The sequence below is a fragment of the Acinonyx jubatus genome, chromosome B4 (genome assembly GCF_027475565.1).
Source record: "Acinonyx jubatus isolate Ajub_Pintada_27869175 chromosome B4, VMU_Ajub_asm_v1.0, whole genome shotgun sequence".
Taxonomy (NCBI): Eukaryota; Metazoa; Chordata; class Mammalia; order Carnivora; family Felidae; genus Acinonyx; species Acinonyx jubatus.
In genome coordinates this window covers 129,545,183-129,562,730 of record NC_069387.1, presented here as the reverse complement: position 1 = coordinate 129,562,730, position 17,548 = coordinate 129,545,183, and the positions used below count along the sequence as shown (strand labels likewise).

General features: G+C 57.3%; 1 protein-coding gene across 10 annotated transcripts in view; it reads left to right on the top strand.

Annotated features, from left to right (window-relative positions):
* The window catches only part of CSNK1E (casein kinase 1 epsilon), a 34,114-nt gene extending 16,896 nt beyond the window's left edge, over positions 1-17,218 (top strand). For 2 of the 10 annotated variants that reach the window (XM_027070733.2, XM_027070732.2), the window contains exons 3-7: positions 4,863-4,973; positions 5,086-5,234; positions 6,722-6,950; positions 7,914-8,084; positions 9,579-12,198. In XM_027070733.2, coding sequence (XP_026926534.1) covers positions 4,863-4,973; positions 5,086-5,234; positions 6,722-6,950; positions 7,914-8,084; positions 9,579-10,216 — 1,298 coding nt within the window. In that variant the 3' untranslated portion in view covers positions 10,217-12,198. The other 8 variants (XM_027070735.2, XM_027070734.2, XM_027070736.2 and 5 more) reach the window with 8 other exon arrangements.
* Positions 17,219-17,548: the final 330 nt, after the last annotated feature.

Genomic DNA, 17,548 nt, shown 5'->3' with positions numbered 1-17,548 from the left:
GTGTCCTGGGGAAGCGAGCGTGGCATTTAGTCTTTGACCTTTGGTGTTTTAGTTTCTGTGGGTGTCAAGGAGAGATACGAACAGTAGTCCTTGCTTGACTGCAGGAGAGTTCAAAGGAATAAAGGGCTCCTTCCCCTCTCCCCCTCTCCCTGCTGCACACATCTGCTGAATCATAAGAGGCCCCACTTCCAAAGTGTCAAGGTCTCTGCCTCCTGCCTGGCTGGGACCACGGTCAGCTCTTGCCTGGACAGTTAGTTGGAGCGGCTCCTTCTGGGGCTCCCTCGCCCCTCACAAGCCCTTCCAGTCCTTTCTAATATGACGGTGGGTCCGAACGAGGCCGGGAGGAGTACAGATTTATTTGTCCCACAGGAGACATTTGGCAAGATCTGGGGACATTTTTGATCGTTTCAATTCGGGGAAGAGGAGGGTACCGCTGGCAGCTGGTGGGTGGAGGTCAGAGATGCTGCTGACGGCGCAGCAATGCACAGGACAGTCCCCACAGCAAAGAACTGCTGGGCCTCAGGTGTCAGTGAGAAGGCCGAGAAAGCCTGTAATAAAGGCATTCATACCTGGCCTGCAGAGTCTCAGGCTCATGGCCAGGATCTTGGCCTGGCATTTGAGACCCTTCTGATCTCTCCCTTGCTCACCTCTTCCCGTGTCGTCTTCAGCTACCTCAAGCTCTGGCTGCACCAAACGACTCAGAGTTCGCTGCACCCCACTCCCGTCTGGTCTGGCCTTCGCAGGTGCTGTGACCTCCCTCTGGCACAGTCCCGCTCATGCATCGGGAGCCCCTGAGGCCTTTCCTCCCACTGGCCTGCGCGTGGTTAGGACCTATGTGGGCTCACCTCTGAAGCCCGGGGGCCGGTACTTACCAAACCCAACTTTTGTTGAGCACTTACTGCGTGCCAGGCACTCAAAACACCCTCTCCCATGCCACATCCTTACTGTCCCCCAGACACGTGTGTGGCTGTCCCCAGCGATGACTGTTGCTATGCCAGAAGTGCTTTACGGTTTGCAAAGTACTTTTTCTCCCGTGGCTCCCTGGATTTGGTCCTCTGTGTTCTTTTTAATTTTAATTTCATTTTACGGGGTTCAAAAATGAAACGACACAAAACCAAAAACCAAAACACAAAAGCATGCTAAGTGAAAGAAGCCAGTCACAAAAGATCGCACGTCGTGTGATTTCACTTACACGAAACGTCCAGAATAGGCACATCCATAGACACAAAGGAGATGAGTGGTTTTGCCCAGAGCTGGGGTTTGGGGGAGATGTGGAGCGAGTACTGAGGGGTACTGGTGTTCGGGGTGAACTTGTGAATATGCTAAAAAACCACTGCATTGTATACTTCAGAAGTGATTGGAAGTGTGTGAATTCTGTTCCAGGCGTTGGGAAAAAGTGACCACGAGGAACCTGGTGTCCAGTGCGGTGTCCTTCACCCTTCCGGGGCTAGGGGTCGGCGTAGCCCTGTAGCCCTCCCAGGTCCTTACTGGTTTCTCACGCAGAATTCTTTGCAGTGTTTTCTTACGTAGATACAACCAAACACAGATAGGGACGATTTCCCCACCTTTCTTTGTTTGTTTGTTTTTAAGCTGGAAAGAGCAGAGAATACATACTATTCTGTACTTTGCTTTTTCACTTCCTGTATCTTTGAGATCTGTCGGCTTGGGCACAGAGAGAGCTTCCTCATTCTTTTTCCATTGTATTCTGGGTTATTGGTGGGCCCTTCTTTCTTTAACCCGTGGCCAGAATGATGGCCATCTGGGCTGTGTCCACGTTTTGTTGTTGGAAACAGCTCACCACGGACAGCCTCGTCCCGGGCCTCTTTTGCACTCGCCAGGGTGTGGAGTGTACTCCCGAAGCGGGAGCGGGGATGCACCTGGGGCCCAGTGCCCACCGCCCCACAGCTCTGCCGGGACAGGGCACGCGTCTTACTGTGGCATTGCCACCAGTCAGAGGTGGGAGTGCTTTTTCAGGACCATGTGCGTTTCTCTTATAAGGGGGCTGAGCATCTTTTCTTAAGAGTACGCCATTTTTATGTGAATGGTTTCCTCCTCTCCAAGTGTGTGTTCAGATTCTTTACACTATTTCCTTTGAGCCTTGAGTCTTTTTCCTACTGATACGTAGGAGCTCGTTAACCTAGTAGGGCCACCAGCTCTTTGCCGCTGCGAAGAGTTACAAGTATGTATTTCTTAGGACTTTGTTGCTGGTATTTTTGCCACAGAGAAGGGATTCCCTTTCTGGATGGGACAGAGCCCCCCCCCCCTTTTTTTTTTTAATGGCCTTCAGATTTTAAGTCAGGGATTAAAAGGCTTGCCTACCCCAAAGTTAGAAGGCAGTTCTGTCTTCTATTCCTCTAACGTCTCATTGTTTTCTTTTTTTTTTAACTTTTTAATATTTTTTTTTGTTTTCAAGTAATCTCTACACCCGAAGTGGGGCTTGAACTTACAACCCCGAGATCAAGAGTCACATGCTCCACTGACTGAGCCAGCCGGGCGCCCCTCGATGTTTTCTTTTTATTAAGTGTCGAGTAGGCACGAAGGAATACGTACAACAGATATGCATAGTATTGGGCACCCTTCCCCTCGGGGGAGGACGCGCCTGTCATCTGGCAGGCCCCTGGCGGCCCACTGTATCCCCTCCTCTGCTTTCCCCTCACAGAGCGAACCACTGGCAATTGAAATCGTTCCCTCTTGCTAAAGAGTTCTATCACTTTGGTATCCCTAGACCTGACAGTGCTCAGCACTGCACGTTTTGAACTGTGCCTGCCTTGTTCTGTCTTCCTCTTTTTTCAGTTGACGTGAAATGCACATAAGAAAATTAACCGTTTTTAAAGTACACAGTTAAGTGGCCGGTGGGACGTTCCCAGTGTTGTGCCGCAACCACCATTCCCACCTAGTCCCGAAACATTTTCATCACCCCAAAAGAAAACCCTGTACCCATTAAGTAGGTACTCCCTCTTTCCTCCTCCCCCGACCCCTGGCAGGCACCAATCTACTTCCTGTCTCCGCAGATTGACCTACTCTGGACATTTCCGATAATGGAATCATGCAATATTTACGCTTTTGCGTCTGGCCTCTTCACATAGCATGTTTGTAAAGTTCATTAGCGTTGCAGCGTGAGTCCGTCCTTCGTCCCCTTTTGGGCGGGATAACATCCCACCGCGTGGAGAGATGCATTCAGTGTGTCCACGGGTTCGGTGCTGGGCACTGGGTTGTGTTCACGTTGGGTTCCTGTGAATGGTGCCGCCCCTTGTTCTCTTGTACTGAGTGTGAAGATGCCGGGAGCCGCCCGCCAGCCTTTCCTCTGCACTGCCCTGCGGCATTCCTCTCTCTGACTGCGTCCTGACTTGGCCGTTCTGAGGCTGGTTTGGTGGTGTGCACATTCTTGTCCTCCTGGGGGCTCACATGTTTCTGGAGGGCACACACTCAGGAGTGGGCTTGCTTGGGCGAGGGTTTGTGTGTGTTCAGCTTTACTAGATGAAGAAATGTCAACCTGGTTTTCAAAGTGGCTATGCTTGGGTGCCTGGCTGGTTGAGTCAGTAGAGCATACAGCTCTCGATCTCAGGGTCGTGAGTTCAAGCCCCACATTGGGTGTAGAGATTACTTTAAAAAAAAATGGGGGGGGGGCCGCCTGGGTGGCTCAGTTGGTTAAGCGTCCGACTTTGGCTTAGGTCATGATCTCATGGTTTGTGGGTTCCAGCCCCACGTGGGCTCTGTGCTGATAGCTCAGAGCCTGGAGCCTGCTTCGGATTCTGTGTTTCCCTCTCTCTCTACCCCTCCCCTGCTCATGCTCTGTCTCTATCTCTCAAAAATAAATTAAAATGTTTTAAAAAATTAAAAAAAAAAAAAAAAGGCTGGGGTGCCCTGGTGGCTCAGTCACTTGAGCATCTGGCTCTTGATTTCAGTTCAGACGGTGATCTCATGATTTGTGAGTTCAAGCCCCACCTCAGGCTCTACGCTGACAACCAGGAGCCTGCTTGGGATTCTCTCGTTCCTCCCCTCTCAAAATAAACTTGAAAACAAAGTTGGGGGGGGGGGCAAAGTGGCTATGCTCACCTACACCCCCCACCTTTTTCTTTTTTCTACACACTTTTGCTTCACTTGGGCTTTCTCCTGGTGTGCGGTGTGAACTATGGTGACTTTTCTCAGACGGCCAGCCGGCTGTTCCAAGGACGCTTATCACAGAGCCTCCTCCTTTCCCCTGACTTGAGACTCAGACCTTCCCTCACCCTAAATTCTTCTCGTGGTAGTGTTCTCCTCTGGACTTTCTGCTCTGTTTGTGTGTTAAGACTACACTGTTTCAGTGGTTGCAGCTACAGTTATAGCTGGCCCATCTCTCAAGTCTAGCCCCCAGACCTCTAGCTCAGTCCACTCAGTATTGGAGCTGGGGAAACTGAGGCAGGGCACAATTTGGATTTGGGTCTTTGTTGAGACAGAGCCTTGCCCTGCCCCCTTCTCTCCTTCCCACACTGACATCCCACTGACCTCACTCCTCTCCGGCTCAGTGGCTCCCATTCACCAGGATAAAATTCCTTTTACGTGACACGTCTCCCTTTACATCTGGCCTTCCCGCTGCGCCGGCCTGTGGCTCTGTGACATGTCTGTAGTTCTTCCCATCCCTCCCCTCACATATGCTGCCTTTCTTGCTCTCTGCAGTTGCCTAAGCTGGGCTGGTTCCTGCCCCTGTGCCCGCAGCCCCTCCACTTCCCTTGGATGCGGTGCTGGGCCCTTTGCCACCATTCCGGCCTCCCCCGAGGGGTGCTGAACTGCTCCGGGGCAAACACGAGTTAGCCCTGGCCCGGGGCCACCTGCCTGGCCCAGCGTGACCCGGGTCCCTTGTGCTCCTCCCCCGCCCCTGGCAGGTGCCAACATCGCCTCTGGTGAAGAAGTTGCCATCAAGCTAGAGTGTGTGAAAACGAAGCACCCGCAGCTGCACATCGAGAGCAAGTTCTACAAGATGATGCAGGGGGGAGGTGAGAGCTGGCGGGGCCTGGGGGCGGAGCGTGAGGAACTGTGCATGAATATGCACGTGCGTTCACAGGAGGGCCTACCCTGACGCCCCCCCCCCCCTTCTCTGGCCCTCAGTGGGAATCCCGTCCATCAAGTGGTGCGGAGCCGAAGGCGACTACAACGTGATGGTCATGGAGCTGCTGGGGCCCAGCCTGGAGGACCTCTTCAACTTCTGCTCCCGCAAGTTCAGCCTCAAGACGGTGCTGCTCCTGGCCGACCAGATGGTGAGCCCCCACCTCCCCTCCCAAGCCAGGGACCGTGGGCTCTGCTGGGCTTGCAGCTGCCCTCCCAACCGCTGCGTCCCCACCGTGCCACTGGGCACAGGGTGCCGGCTCTGCCTGCTGCCTCTGGAGGCTGCCACAGCGGGAGGCAGTGACAGGGCCATAGGACAGGCTTGGTTCCTGGACCGGGACCAGGGGTCCTTGGCCATTGGCTATAGAATGGAGGAAGGGGTTAAATGCAGATTCCCGGTCCCACTCCAGAAATCCTGGGTTGGGCTCTTGGGGTAGGACTCTGCTCTCGGGTGATTCTAAAACTAGTGATCATACAGACCTGGGTCCCGCCCCGCTGTGGTGACTGTAGGAGACCGCTAAGCCTCTCGGAGCCTCAGTCATCTCAGATGAGAGTCTCCCCTTGGCTGGGTTGTTCGTTGTGGGGTCACATGGGACTCCACACAGTGCCTGGACCAGAGCAGATGCCTACTGATGAGCTGTCCTTGGGTCCTGACGCCCTGTTAAACTCAGGGGAGGAAAACTCTTTAAAAATCTAAAAGCACAGAATTTTGGACTCTTATTTTATTTTTAAATTAGCTCTGCGCCCAACGTGGGGCTCAAACTCACGACGCTGAGATCAAGAGTCGCACACTCTGCTGAGTAAGCCAGCCAGGTGCCTCAAAAGCGTAGAATGTTGGACCCGGAATGATACACAGACCTCTTATTAGGCAGGGGTCAGGGTCTGCGGCTGACCTACAGAAAGTCTGCAGGCACCTGCAATTTTGGTCTAAATGTGTGTGTGCAGAGGAGAGTCGTCAGGTTCTCACGGGGTGTGACACTCAATAAAGGCTTAGGAAATACTCAGCCATGCCAAGGGAAGCTGTGGATTTTCAGAAGCCTGAGGTCCAGAAAGGGGACTGACTAGCCAGAGGGTGTATCGTACGTGTATAAGTCAACTTACTTTTCTGACCTGATGTTTAAAGGAAGAGAAGAGTCTGTGTGTCTGCCTGACTTGGGTGTCCTTTGCAAGTTGGGGGACAAATCCTGTCTTTCAGACTCCATCTCTGTCACCATTGTCGAGGCTTCATTGGCTCTTCTCCCTCTCCCCCCTTCCCCCGTCATTTGGTTGCCAGAACACCCTTCGAAATGCTTCTCTGACTCTGGCTTCAGGCAGCAAAGGCTTCCATGGGGGCCCAGATGCCTTTCCAGGTTTCGTTTCCTATCTTGCTGTCTTTCCCCATCTCACAACAACCTCGGTGAACTCCTCTTTCAGAATTTCTGTATCACTTCCTCCAGGAAGCCTTCTCTGACTTGCCCCTGGAAATCGTCTTACATAGTTGCAGACAGATCTTTCTCCCCTACCCGGGGCAGAGACCATGGATGTGTTTTCTGTCCCTGCCACCCCAGCCCTCCGCCCCCAATCCAGGGCCTGGCGCAGAGTGCTTGGTGAAGGCCCTTCCGTGGACCGCTTGCTGAATGATTTGCTGTCCCCTCCCCAGATCAGCCGCATCGAGTACATCCACTCCAAGAACTTCATACACCGCGACGTCAAGCCCGACAACTTCCTCATGGGGTTGGGGAAGAAGGGCAACCTGGTGTACATCATCGACTTTGGCCTGGCCAAGAAATACCGGGACGCCCGCACCCACCAGCATATCCCCTACCGGGAAAACAAGAACTTGACTGGCACTGCCCGCTATGCCTCCATCAACACCCATCTGGGCATCGGTGAGTGTCCGAGGCCCAAGAGCAGTGTGCACCCATGGGCTGCTGGCTGGGACCCTGGCTTTCTGTGGCCTGGATTTACCCCTCACCACCATCCCCTACCCCCCCCCCCCCGCCCGGCCTTTTTTTAAGTTTATTTATTTTGAGAGAGAAATTGAGTCCCAACTAGGCTCCATGCCATCAGCGCAGAGCCAGATGCAGGGCTCGAACTCACAGACTGTGGGATCATGACCTGAGCTGAAATAAGAGTTGGACGCTTAACCAACTGAGCCACCCAGGCACCCAGTTCCCCCAATTTTTGCCCCAAAGTCAGATCTTCCCCTTAAGAAGAACTGTGGCGTAGCGAGCGCCTGAACGTGCCTTTTTCATCCCCACGGCAGCCTTGGAGAACGGGTGGGGACGGTCCCCTTTTACAGTGTGGGGAACGTGGGCTCACAGGTGCAGCACAGGTTGCTTTAGGCTGTGCAGCTTGGTACGAAAGCTGGATTTGACCTCAGCCCTGGGTGATGCCACGCTTGTGCCCTGCCCACAGAGTGGGCTGGCGGGGAGGTACCAGGGTACCTGTTATACATAGTTACTGATTGAATAAGTACCTGAGCTGGAGAAACTGCCCTTTTCTTTCCTTTTTTTTTTTTAATGTTTATTTGGGTTGGGGGGCAGTGTGCGTGAGTTGGGGAGGGACAGAGAGAGAGAGGGAGACAAAGGATCTGAAGCAGGCTGCGTGCCAACAGCAGAGAGCTCAGACCATGAACCGCGAGATCATGGCCCGAGCCGAAGCCAGATGCGCCCCCAAACTGCCCTTTTCTGCAGAAGCGTTAATAACCTGCACCTGTTTGTGTTGGGGTTGCAGCAAGTGAGCGTGAGGGGGTGCAGGGGCGGTGCCCCCCCGTTGAGGAGGGTGTCCTGGAGGAGGGGATCCCGGCCCAGGCGGACCCTGCCCCTCACCCCGTCCTCGATTCCATGCAGAGCAAAGCCGTCGAGACGACCTGGAGAGTCTGGGCTACGTGCTCATGTACTTCAACCTGGGCTCCCTGCCCTGGCAGGGCCTCAAAGCGGCCACCAAGCGCCAGAAGTATGAGCGCATCAGCGAGAAGAAGATGTCGACGCCCATCGAGGTCCTCTGCAAAGGCTACCCCTGTGAGTAGCCCAGGTGGGGAGGCGGCCAGCCTGGGGACCCCCGAAGGCTTCTCGGAGGGGAAGACAAGGCCACGCAGCCCACACCGGACCGCTGCTGCCCCCCCGCGCCAGAACCGTTAACCGCATGCGCTCTGTCGCTGCTCGGGCCTCCTCTCCGGCCTCTTCTCGCAAGGGCTGCGTGTTAGGAAAAGCTAGTTCGGCCTTACCCCGGGAGCCTCCTTGGCTACCCGCATAGAACATGTCCCTTCTGACGCTTCTCCCCAAACGTGTGGGGTGTTACCCGCCCCTCGAGCAGTTCTGTGCGACACCAGCTGGGTGTCCTCTAGTGTAGCTCCGTTCGGCCGCCGTCCGCCTGGAGGTTCAGGGCTTGATCCCAAGGGCTGCCCTCCTCCTCCCACCTCAGATGCCACTGACAAGTCCAGGTTGCCACCTGCGCCGTGTGTCTGAGGTTCCCACGCCCTGCTCTTCGGCTGGGATTAATTTGCTAGGGCGGCTCGTAGGAGCCTGGGAAACTTACCTCGTCCACCACTTTATTAAAGGCTGTGCTGAAGGGTGTGGACGAACAGTCAGAGGAAGGGGTTCATAGGACGAGGTGTGGGAGGGGCCCGAGCACAGGGGCTTCTGTCCCCAGGGAGTCAACGTGTGTCACCCTCCTGTATGTGGATGCGTCCAACTGGAAGCTGCCCAGACCCCACACCGTTGGGGTTTTTACGGAGGCTTCCTCACGTAGGCATAAACAGTCACTGACTCCGTTTCCAGCCCCCTCCCTTCTAGAGAAGCGTTTGGGGAGATGGGGCGTGAAAATTCTAAGCTTTCTAATCGTTGCTTGGTCTTCCTGGTGACCAGCTCCCATCCATCCAGGAGCCGCCGGGAGCCCGCCCAGAGTCGCCTCATCCGGAACAGAAGATTCCCCTAGTGCTCTTAGCGTTTAGGGCTTCCCTGGGGTTTTAGGAATTCTGTGCCAGGAACCGGGGGCAGAGCCCAGTGTACGTTATGTTTTCTGTTCTCTCACGAGGGGCTCTCCCCACCCCTGCTGTGGGCAGGAGGAGATGGAAGTTTTCCCCCTGTGGCTTAGCGCACGTTGGGAGTTCCCATTGATTGGGCTCTTGGCTGTCCGTTGGGCTTGACAGCTCTTGATCTGCTATCTGCAAGGCTCCCAGAATGGTCGGCAGGGGCAGGTAGAACGGTGACATAAGGCGCTGTGGGGCCTGCTCACCGCGGGGGGACGCTCGCCCCTACCTAACACACGCCTCCTCGGTTCTCATCGAGTCTTCGGAGGCTCTGCCCGCGGGCAGGGACGGGTCTTAGTGTCACCCGGACGCCCGGAGTTCTGCTCTGGCGCCATCTTGTGTCCCCCCCCCTCCCCCCCCCCCCCCCCCCCCCGCCTTAGGTTGAAAGTATTTGTGGGGACGGTGGGTGGGTGGGACGACACAGGCTGCTGGGCCGCCCGGGAGCCCGGGCCTCACCGTTTCTGTGCCTTGTGACCCCCGCCAGCCGAGTTCTCAACATACCTCAACTTCTGCCGCTCGCTGCGGTTCGACGACAAGCCCGACTACTCCTACCTGCGCCAGCTCTTCCGCAACCTCTTCCACAGGCAGGGCTTCTCCTACGACTACGTCTTCGACTGGAACATGCTCAAATTCGTGAGTCACGTGGAGGCCAAGGCGGGCTTGGGGGACTGGACGGGGAAGGCCCTGACTCACGAGGCCAAAGTGACCCAGTGGCGGGCGGGGCTCCCGAAAAACGGGAGCTATGAGCTGGACAGCGCAAGCGACCTCGCTGGGGTCCTGGAGTCCCCGCGGCCCCCCCGCTGCGGCCTCATCTGTGCTGACAGCACGTGCCGCTGTGGTCAGCAGGGCCCGGGCAGGGCTCCACCTCCCACCAGACCCAAGAGGACCTGGCTGGGCCTCGAGTCCCTCCTGGGTGCTCTCGGTGGGGCGTGGGTGGCGCTGGCGGGCCCCCCCGCTGTCCTCATTGTCGCCTACACCACCCTGCTCTTGTTCTGCACGTCCCAGGCGGCTGCCTTCACCGTGGCCCCTCTGGCCAGCCTGGACCCATTCATTGTGGTTTCTTTCTTCCTGGTCATGGGACCCTGGGTGTTGCTAGGCGGTTGCTCTCTCTCCCTCTCTTAAGGGTCTTGGGGGTAGGGTGGGGAGAAGCGTGCGCCAGCCATGCCCCGGAGCTCCGGAATCTGTGAAATTGTGTGTCTTGTTTCACATCTCTTCTGGAAAAGGGGGCTTCCTCGAGCCAGGCTCAGCCCCGTGACAGCGAAGCTATTGCACTGCCCTGCCCCCGCCCCTGTCCCTGTGCCGGGCCCACGTACCCACCCTCTTACTGGTAAGGACCCTCTGAGGCCTGGCCTTTCCAAGATTTACCGCTTGGCTGGGCAAGCACAAGAGGTTGAGCCTCTGCTGTGCTCTCTGTCCCTTCCAGGTGCCCGGCGCCCCTGGGCACCCAGGGCCCTCCAGATAGGCCCGTGGAGGAGGTGGAGGAGCTGCCCCCCCAAAACTACTGGCCTGTGGTCTGGACTCCGGGGCCCCAGTTCTGACGTCACCAGGTGTGTCTGAGCCCATCGGGGCCAGGCCTGAGGAGGTGTCCCTTGGCGTGGTGGGGTGCGGTGGAGAGGGGGTGGTGGAGAAGGCCCTGCCGGGAGCTTCTTGGGGATGAATCAGCAGCTGCCTGACGAACAGAGCCTGAAGGAGGGATGATGTTCACCCGCCCCGGAGGGCCTGGTGGGAACGGGCGCCGGGAGCGGCTTCAGCAAGACCCTGACGGTGGCCTCTGTATCGAACCTGAACTCATTAAACGCCCCCCACCTGTACTGCGCTCCATCCTGGTGTGCCTGTCCTTTCGTGGCGGATCCCCTCGGCTCGCTCTGCCAGACGCTCAGGACGCGAGGCCTTATTCTCTTGGACGCTGGGGTCGGCACTGGGTCTCGCGCCCCTCTTCTCTCTGGGTCTCAGGCAGTGGCCTGGCACCGTTCCCTGAGGAGTTCGACAGAGGTCGGGCAGAGAACAGCGGTCTCACAGGCCAAGGGACCCGAGGGGTAGGGGTGGGAGATGGGCAGTGGGGCACCTTACAACCCAGACCTTGCAGCCGGGAGTGTGGCCGAGGGCCGGCTCTTCTCGCCGGAGGGCGTTGCTCAAGGCATCTGGCCGCTGGGCGCTCACTCATCTTTGTGGAAAGTCATTCCTGGGTCTGGTTCGGGGATGGGCTCGGCCCTTCCTCTCCGTGCAGCTCCAAGAACGGGTTTTACGTTGTCTAGGCCTGTGCCAGGCAGTATGGTAGCCCCTGGCTCCGTGTGGCTGATTTTTAATGAATTAAAACGAAAGCTGAAAATGTAGTCCCTCAGTTGCATTTGCTACATTTCAAGCCCTCAGGAGCCACGAGCGGCTGGTCAGTGGCTACCATATCCAGCAAGGTAGACGTGAACCTTTCCGTCATCACAGAAAGCTCTGCTCTAGATGGCTCCTCGCAGAACCTCTCGTGGGACCATCTGGCTGGCAACATCTCACGTCAAGCCAGGCCAAGAGCACCCTCCCCGCTCACTGCTGCCACTCTGAGCCCTTCCTGGGGTCCCTTTAGAGGCAAGCTCTCGAGTCGGAAGCTGAGCAGAGGTGCCAGCAGCCTTACTCTGCACCGATCTCTGACTTGGCCTGGGCTGGATCAGCGGGCGCCTTTGACCCCGTCACCGTGGTGAGCTCGACCGTCTTCACCTGCCCTTTGGCGGAAGCATCTGCAGACCTGTGACGGGGACCTTCCATGCCTTCGCCTCAAGGCCAGGCCCCCCGGTGCCGTTACCAGCACCTACCTGCAGACTGGACACCATGCTGGGCACAGAGGGCCACGAGAAGGATCTTACCCTTGACTGAGAGCTTCTCTCCCTGAAGTGGCCGCCCCGTTCAGCATCAGGGCCCTGGAGTCCCTGGATACCTGGAGCCTGGGACATTGCTCTCAGCACACAGAGCCGCTGTGTTCCAAGGTCCAACCGGCAGGCCAGGAGGATACTCCATATAGCCAAGGACAGGGGTCCACACGACAGGGCTGGATGCTTGTGTGACTTTGATGTTGACCTTTTGTGTTTTCTGTGGGCAAATAAAAGCCAAGAAACCTCCCCGGTGTGCATTTCTTGAGGCATCACTGGTTAGGTGGAAACGTGGAGAATAGCCTCCTCCTGCTTCGGGCCTGGCCTTGACCCGAGACTGCTGGGGTCACGAAGGGCAGGGTCTCCAGCCCTCTGCTCAGTCGGTCGCCCCAAGGCTGTGCCCCTCTGAAGGGACCACTTGACTTCATCAGCCTCAGTTCCCCCAGGCAGGGGATGAACACATCCCTGGCCTGCCCTCTGGAGGTTTCCTGAGCGGAGCTGCGGCTCTTCTCACAGGCTTGCTCTCGTTCTGGCTGAGTTGCTCTCAGCCGGCTTGTCACTGAGTGGGCAGGAGCCCAGGAGTGGAGAGGGGGTGGAGACTGGGAGTCAGGAGGTTGAACCCTGGTGGTTCCAGGCCTGCCTGCACCGGCCTGTGGGCGGGCGGGCTGGGCATGCGCATCCCTAAAATGTCCTACAAAGTCCTCTGGGGTGCAGAGCGCAGAGCAGAGCCGGGTGGCAGAGGCCTGGATTCAGATCCCGGCTCTACCCTGAGCTGTGACCCCACGTAGGTCATGAGGACTCCTTGGGCCTCAGTTCCTCACTAGGATTCAGGGATCATTCTGATCCCTCGTCCCTACCTCTTGGAGTTGCTTCAAGGCCGCGGCCGTCCCCAGCCGTCGTTTCCCAAGGACAGCAGGGCCTTCTCGGCCATTTCCCTGGGAGAGACACAGGGTTGCAGGAGCCTGCACCCCGTGGCCTGTGAGCAGGCCCCCCCACTCAGCCTGCAGCTCTCTTCTCCACAGATGCGGCCCCCCTCCTGCCAGCCCCCTGCCCTTCCCTGTGGACGACCCCAGGACCAACTAGGTAACGCGGCCGGGTGCCGCTCCCACGCCGGGCTCCTTTCTCTGGGCCTTTCTCCTTTCCTCCTGCACTGGGCGGGGGCAGCAGCTGGAGGGCAGGCCCTGGGGGCTCATGTTCCCCCTTCTGCCCCAGCCTGCCTGTTGGGCCTCTATTTCTTCTATGGGGCATCTAGCCCGTTCTTTCTCGAGCTCCCCCTGAGCTCTTGTCTTGTCCCAGGGCCGGCAGCATCTGTGTGAGTCCCTGGGCCTCCCCCACAGCACCTGCCAAAAGTCACTGCCAGGTCCAGGGACAGGGGAAGAGCCTTTGACAAGATCCCCTGGCTGGCGCCCTGGTCCAAGTGCTGGCCCTGCCTTTAGCTAGCCTGTTACTCCTTCTCTGGGTCTCTGAACACCTGCTCTGCTCTGTTTGGAAACCTGGAGGGGCCAAGGGCTTCTGAACACAGTAGGGGCCCAGGTTGGGAGGGCCAAGGAGTGCCCTTGGTCTTTGTGGGGCATTAGCCCTCTCGGCTCTGCTTCGGCCCCATGAGACCAGGGCAGAGTGACCTCCCTCTGCTTCTGAGACCCAGCTTCCTCCTCCTTCCGGGCGGTCGTGTGGCTTCGTTTCTCTGTACTGTGTGATCGCGGGTCATTCCCAGGCTTCTCGGGCTTCCTGCCTGGTGGGGAGGAGGTTGGACCAGAGGGTTTCTGAGCTGCGTCTCCCCCAGGTGCCCGCCTGGCCTCCTTCCCTGTGCTCTTCCCTGCGTGAGTGCCGGATCTCAGAGCACCCTGAGCTCACAGGGGCTGACCAAGTCTCATCTCCTCCCCACAGGGCGCAGCCCGGAACCCCGAGGACGTGGACCGGGAGCGGCGAGAACACGAGCGCGAGGAGAGGATGGGGCAGCTCCGGGGGTCCGCCACCCGGGCCCTGCCCCCTGGCCCACCCACGGGGGCCACCGCCAACCGGCTCCGCCCTGCTGCCGAGCCTGTGGCTTCCACCCCAGCCTCCCGCATCCAGCAAGCTGGTGAGCGGGGACCTTGTGTGGTGGGCCGGACCCGGGGGGTGCCGGGGGCACCCAGGGACCCGGACACTGAGGGTGGCTTCCCCCCGCCTCACCCTCTAGGCAATACTTCTCCCAGAGCGATCTCACGAGTCGACCGAGAGAGGAAGGTGAGCATGAGGCTACACAGGGGTGCGCCCGCCAACGTCTCCTCCTCCGACCTCACTGGGCGGCAAGAGGTCTCCCGGATTTCAGCCTCACAGGTGAGCCGCCCTCTCCGATAACCTTGGAGCAGCCCCTTTTGTTGAGCAGGGACTTGGCTTCCTTTAATCACTCTGAGGTCAGCTTAGCCCCACTGACCAAAGTAGACTGAGGCTCAGAGAAGTAGGTCGCCCCAGCAGGTGGTGGAGCTGGGATCCTGCCTTCACTACCGGGGCCCGGCCTGGGTGGGCAGCAGGGGAGCTCACAGAGCAGGCGCTCGTGGTCCCTGCCATCAGGAAGCCTCCCTCAGGTCAGGGTCAGCACAGGAGTGAGAGATGGGCAGATCCCGTCTGGTGGCCTCACTCAGGACCATGTTTGGACTGGGAAGGTTAGGAAGGGGCAGTCCGCGGTGGCCCAGGGAAGGTGTCTCGGCAGAGTGGGGCAGGATACCTGCTCTGGTCCTTTTGTCTGCCGTGGGAGAGGCTCGGTGCGCCATGAGCTGGGAGTCTGGTGCCTTGCCTCTCTAGGCAATGTTCTTGGCTACAAAGCAGCTACATCCTAAGGTTGTTGAGATCACACAGCCCTGCCCTTGGCTCCAGGGGCAGTGGCCGGGGCCGGGGGTGCGTGGAACTCCACAATGGGAAGAGATTTGCCAGGTTACCATTACTAGCAGCTGATCTCCTCCCCCCGCTGTGCCTCTCCTCCCAAAGACAAGCGTGCCATTTGACCATCTCGGGAAGTGAGGAGGAACCGCCATCCGACCAGTATTTGCTTAGGTGAGTCCATATCTGCTGTGGATGCAGCCCAGCCAGGTCTAGAAACGCCCCTGGCCCCAGGAGGAGACGAGTCTATGTTGTGGGGTACGGCGGGGAGTGGCAGGGACCCCTAAAACCAAGAGCTCTCAAGAGAATTTAACACCTCGAAGCCACTCGATTCAGGCTTTCAGTAGGCCCGGCCCACACCAGCTAATTTCTGCCAGAAAACTCTTTGCCGTTAGGCCGGTCATCCATCTGCCCACCCCGCCTCCCCTGCCCGCCTCTTTGCCCTAAAGTTGTCCGGAAAGTTAGTTCCTAGCAGAGAGAGTCTCGGGACCCAAACCCTGACCTCCCCTGGGGCTTTAGTCCTGCCTGTCCCAGCCCTCGGGCTGTTTTTAAACACAAAGCACTAGAATAGGGACTTAGGCGTACTTAGGAGTCTACGTGCTGGAATAGAAGGTGCTGGAATAGAAGGCGCTTGGTGGCCTCCACAAGCCCTCTGGCCAGTGTGAACCTCGATGGGAGTTTATGACCATGTGTGGTCTTCAGGTGGTGGACAGCAGGCCTCTGCTCTGGGGCCTGGCTTGGGGAAGGGGAGGTGGAGATTCTTTGGCGGCCTGTGAGGGGAAGGTCCCAGCTCCCCAGGGAGTATGTACTTTTCAGGGGGCTCCGCCAGCTTGGCCTCACACCAGGACGCCCTGGGCACGATTTGCTTTGCAGAAATTCGTTCCAGAGACCGAGCTGGGACCTAAAACAGGGCTTACCTTCGTCGGCTCTCAGGTCCAGGGACCAGTCCTTCCGTGGCAGGGTGGGGCAGATGTGTGGCCACTCAGCAAGAGAACAGAGGAGGGAGAGAGATTGTGTTCTTCCTGTGAAAATGGAGCACCCGCTGTGTGCCCCAAAGAGGGTCCCGTTCAAAGCCTCAGGTCAAGAGCGCAGGAACTGCAGGTGGTCTGGCGGATGGGTGGCCAGAGGCAGACATGCGCCTGATCTGTCTTTTCTCCTCCTTCTAGTGTCTTCACTGTATTTTCTTTTAAAAAACAACAACAACAAAAAGATGGGGGAAAAAACCACTCAAAAGAACAAAAAGGAAAAAAAAAAACTCAGCATAAAACCGACGATGGATTTTGTTCCTTTGATTTTTTGTTTTCTTTTCTTTTCTTTCTTTTTTTTTTTTTTCCTGCCAACGGCAAGAAGATGGGAAACCTTCAGCACAGCGGATTCTTGTCCCTCCGCATTTGCCACTGTCCACAACCTTCAGGCTCCCAAATGCTCCCCCAGACACTGGGCTCCACGTGCCAGACGCCAAGGCCCCGCCCCAGCCAACACAGACACCAGCCGGGAGGGGAGATCTCTGTGTTGGAGATGCAGACGGTCCTCCGGTGCCATCAAGAGATGGCCTGAGGAGCTGGGGTACGGTTTGGCTGGTCGGAGGCAGATCCCACTGGGTGCTCTTGAACCTCAGGACCCCAGGAGACATGCACAGCCCCTCCCGCCCTGCAATGACCGTGGCCGAGTTTCTGCGTTGGGCTTTTACCAGCGGCCCCTGAGCGTTTGGGTCCCTTCTTTGCCTCTCCAAGAAGACTTTGAGGAATGGGTCTCAAGGTGGTGGGGGCCGAGATTCCTTGTGTGCGTGTGTGTCTGTGTCTGTAGCTCCCAGGACAGCAGGTGCCCCGCCCCACCTGCGGGGCCAACGTTTTGTTCTCCTCCTAACAAGGACACAGCGACCTCCACGTCCCTCAAGAAGGCCAGCGGGTCCTCGCCACCGCCGACCCCTGAGACTGTCATCAGCCTGGGGCAGCCCCCTCCCACTTTCCTGGTCTTAGGGCAGAATCCGTGGAGACTGCTTCCAGAAAGCATCTGGCTCCTGGGTTATAAATGAATTCTCCGGTCCTGACACCCGCTGGGGTCCCACCGTCCCTGGGTCCTGCCTCTCTCGAGGAGGAGCCTGGGGTCAGGGCTGGGCGCTGGATTTATCCACTCCTGGTTAACACCTGTTTTTACTTTCTTTTTGTTTGTTTTCTCCATGTGTGTATTTCCTAATTTATTTACCTCTTTTTCCCCTTTTTTCTTTTTCTTTTTTTTTTTAATTAAAGAGCAAAGCTTTTTATTACTTTGTAATTTAAAAAACTGAAAAAAAAAATACTGAAGAACTTTGGGGGGAATTTTGTACTTTTTTCCTGTGTAAATATTGGACTTTTTTGAGCTTTATTGTGGTTGTTAATTTGAAGTAATAAAGTAGAAAAGGATAAAGTGACACGGGCAGCCCTCGGTCCACCTCTTTGCTGGGGTGGGGCGAAGGGGAGTGTCCCCCCCCCCCCCCCCCAGCCCTTCGGCATTCAGCAGCAGACCTGGGAGCGGGTGTGGCTGGCAGTCATAGGTGCCTCCCTGGGGATCTTTTAAATCAATCTGAAAAACCGCAGACACCCGCCAGCCTGCCCGGGGCCTCATTCAAGTGCAGATTCTGACTCCAGAGGGTTGGTGTGTGGGGACTGAGTGTCTGCCCCTCACAAGGTCCAGATGATGCCTCTGGCCCAGGACCACAACTGCAGGGGAAGGTTGAAAGCTCTCTTCACAACCTGATCTT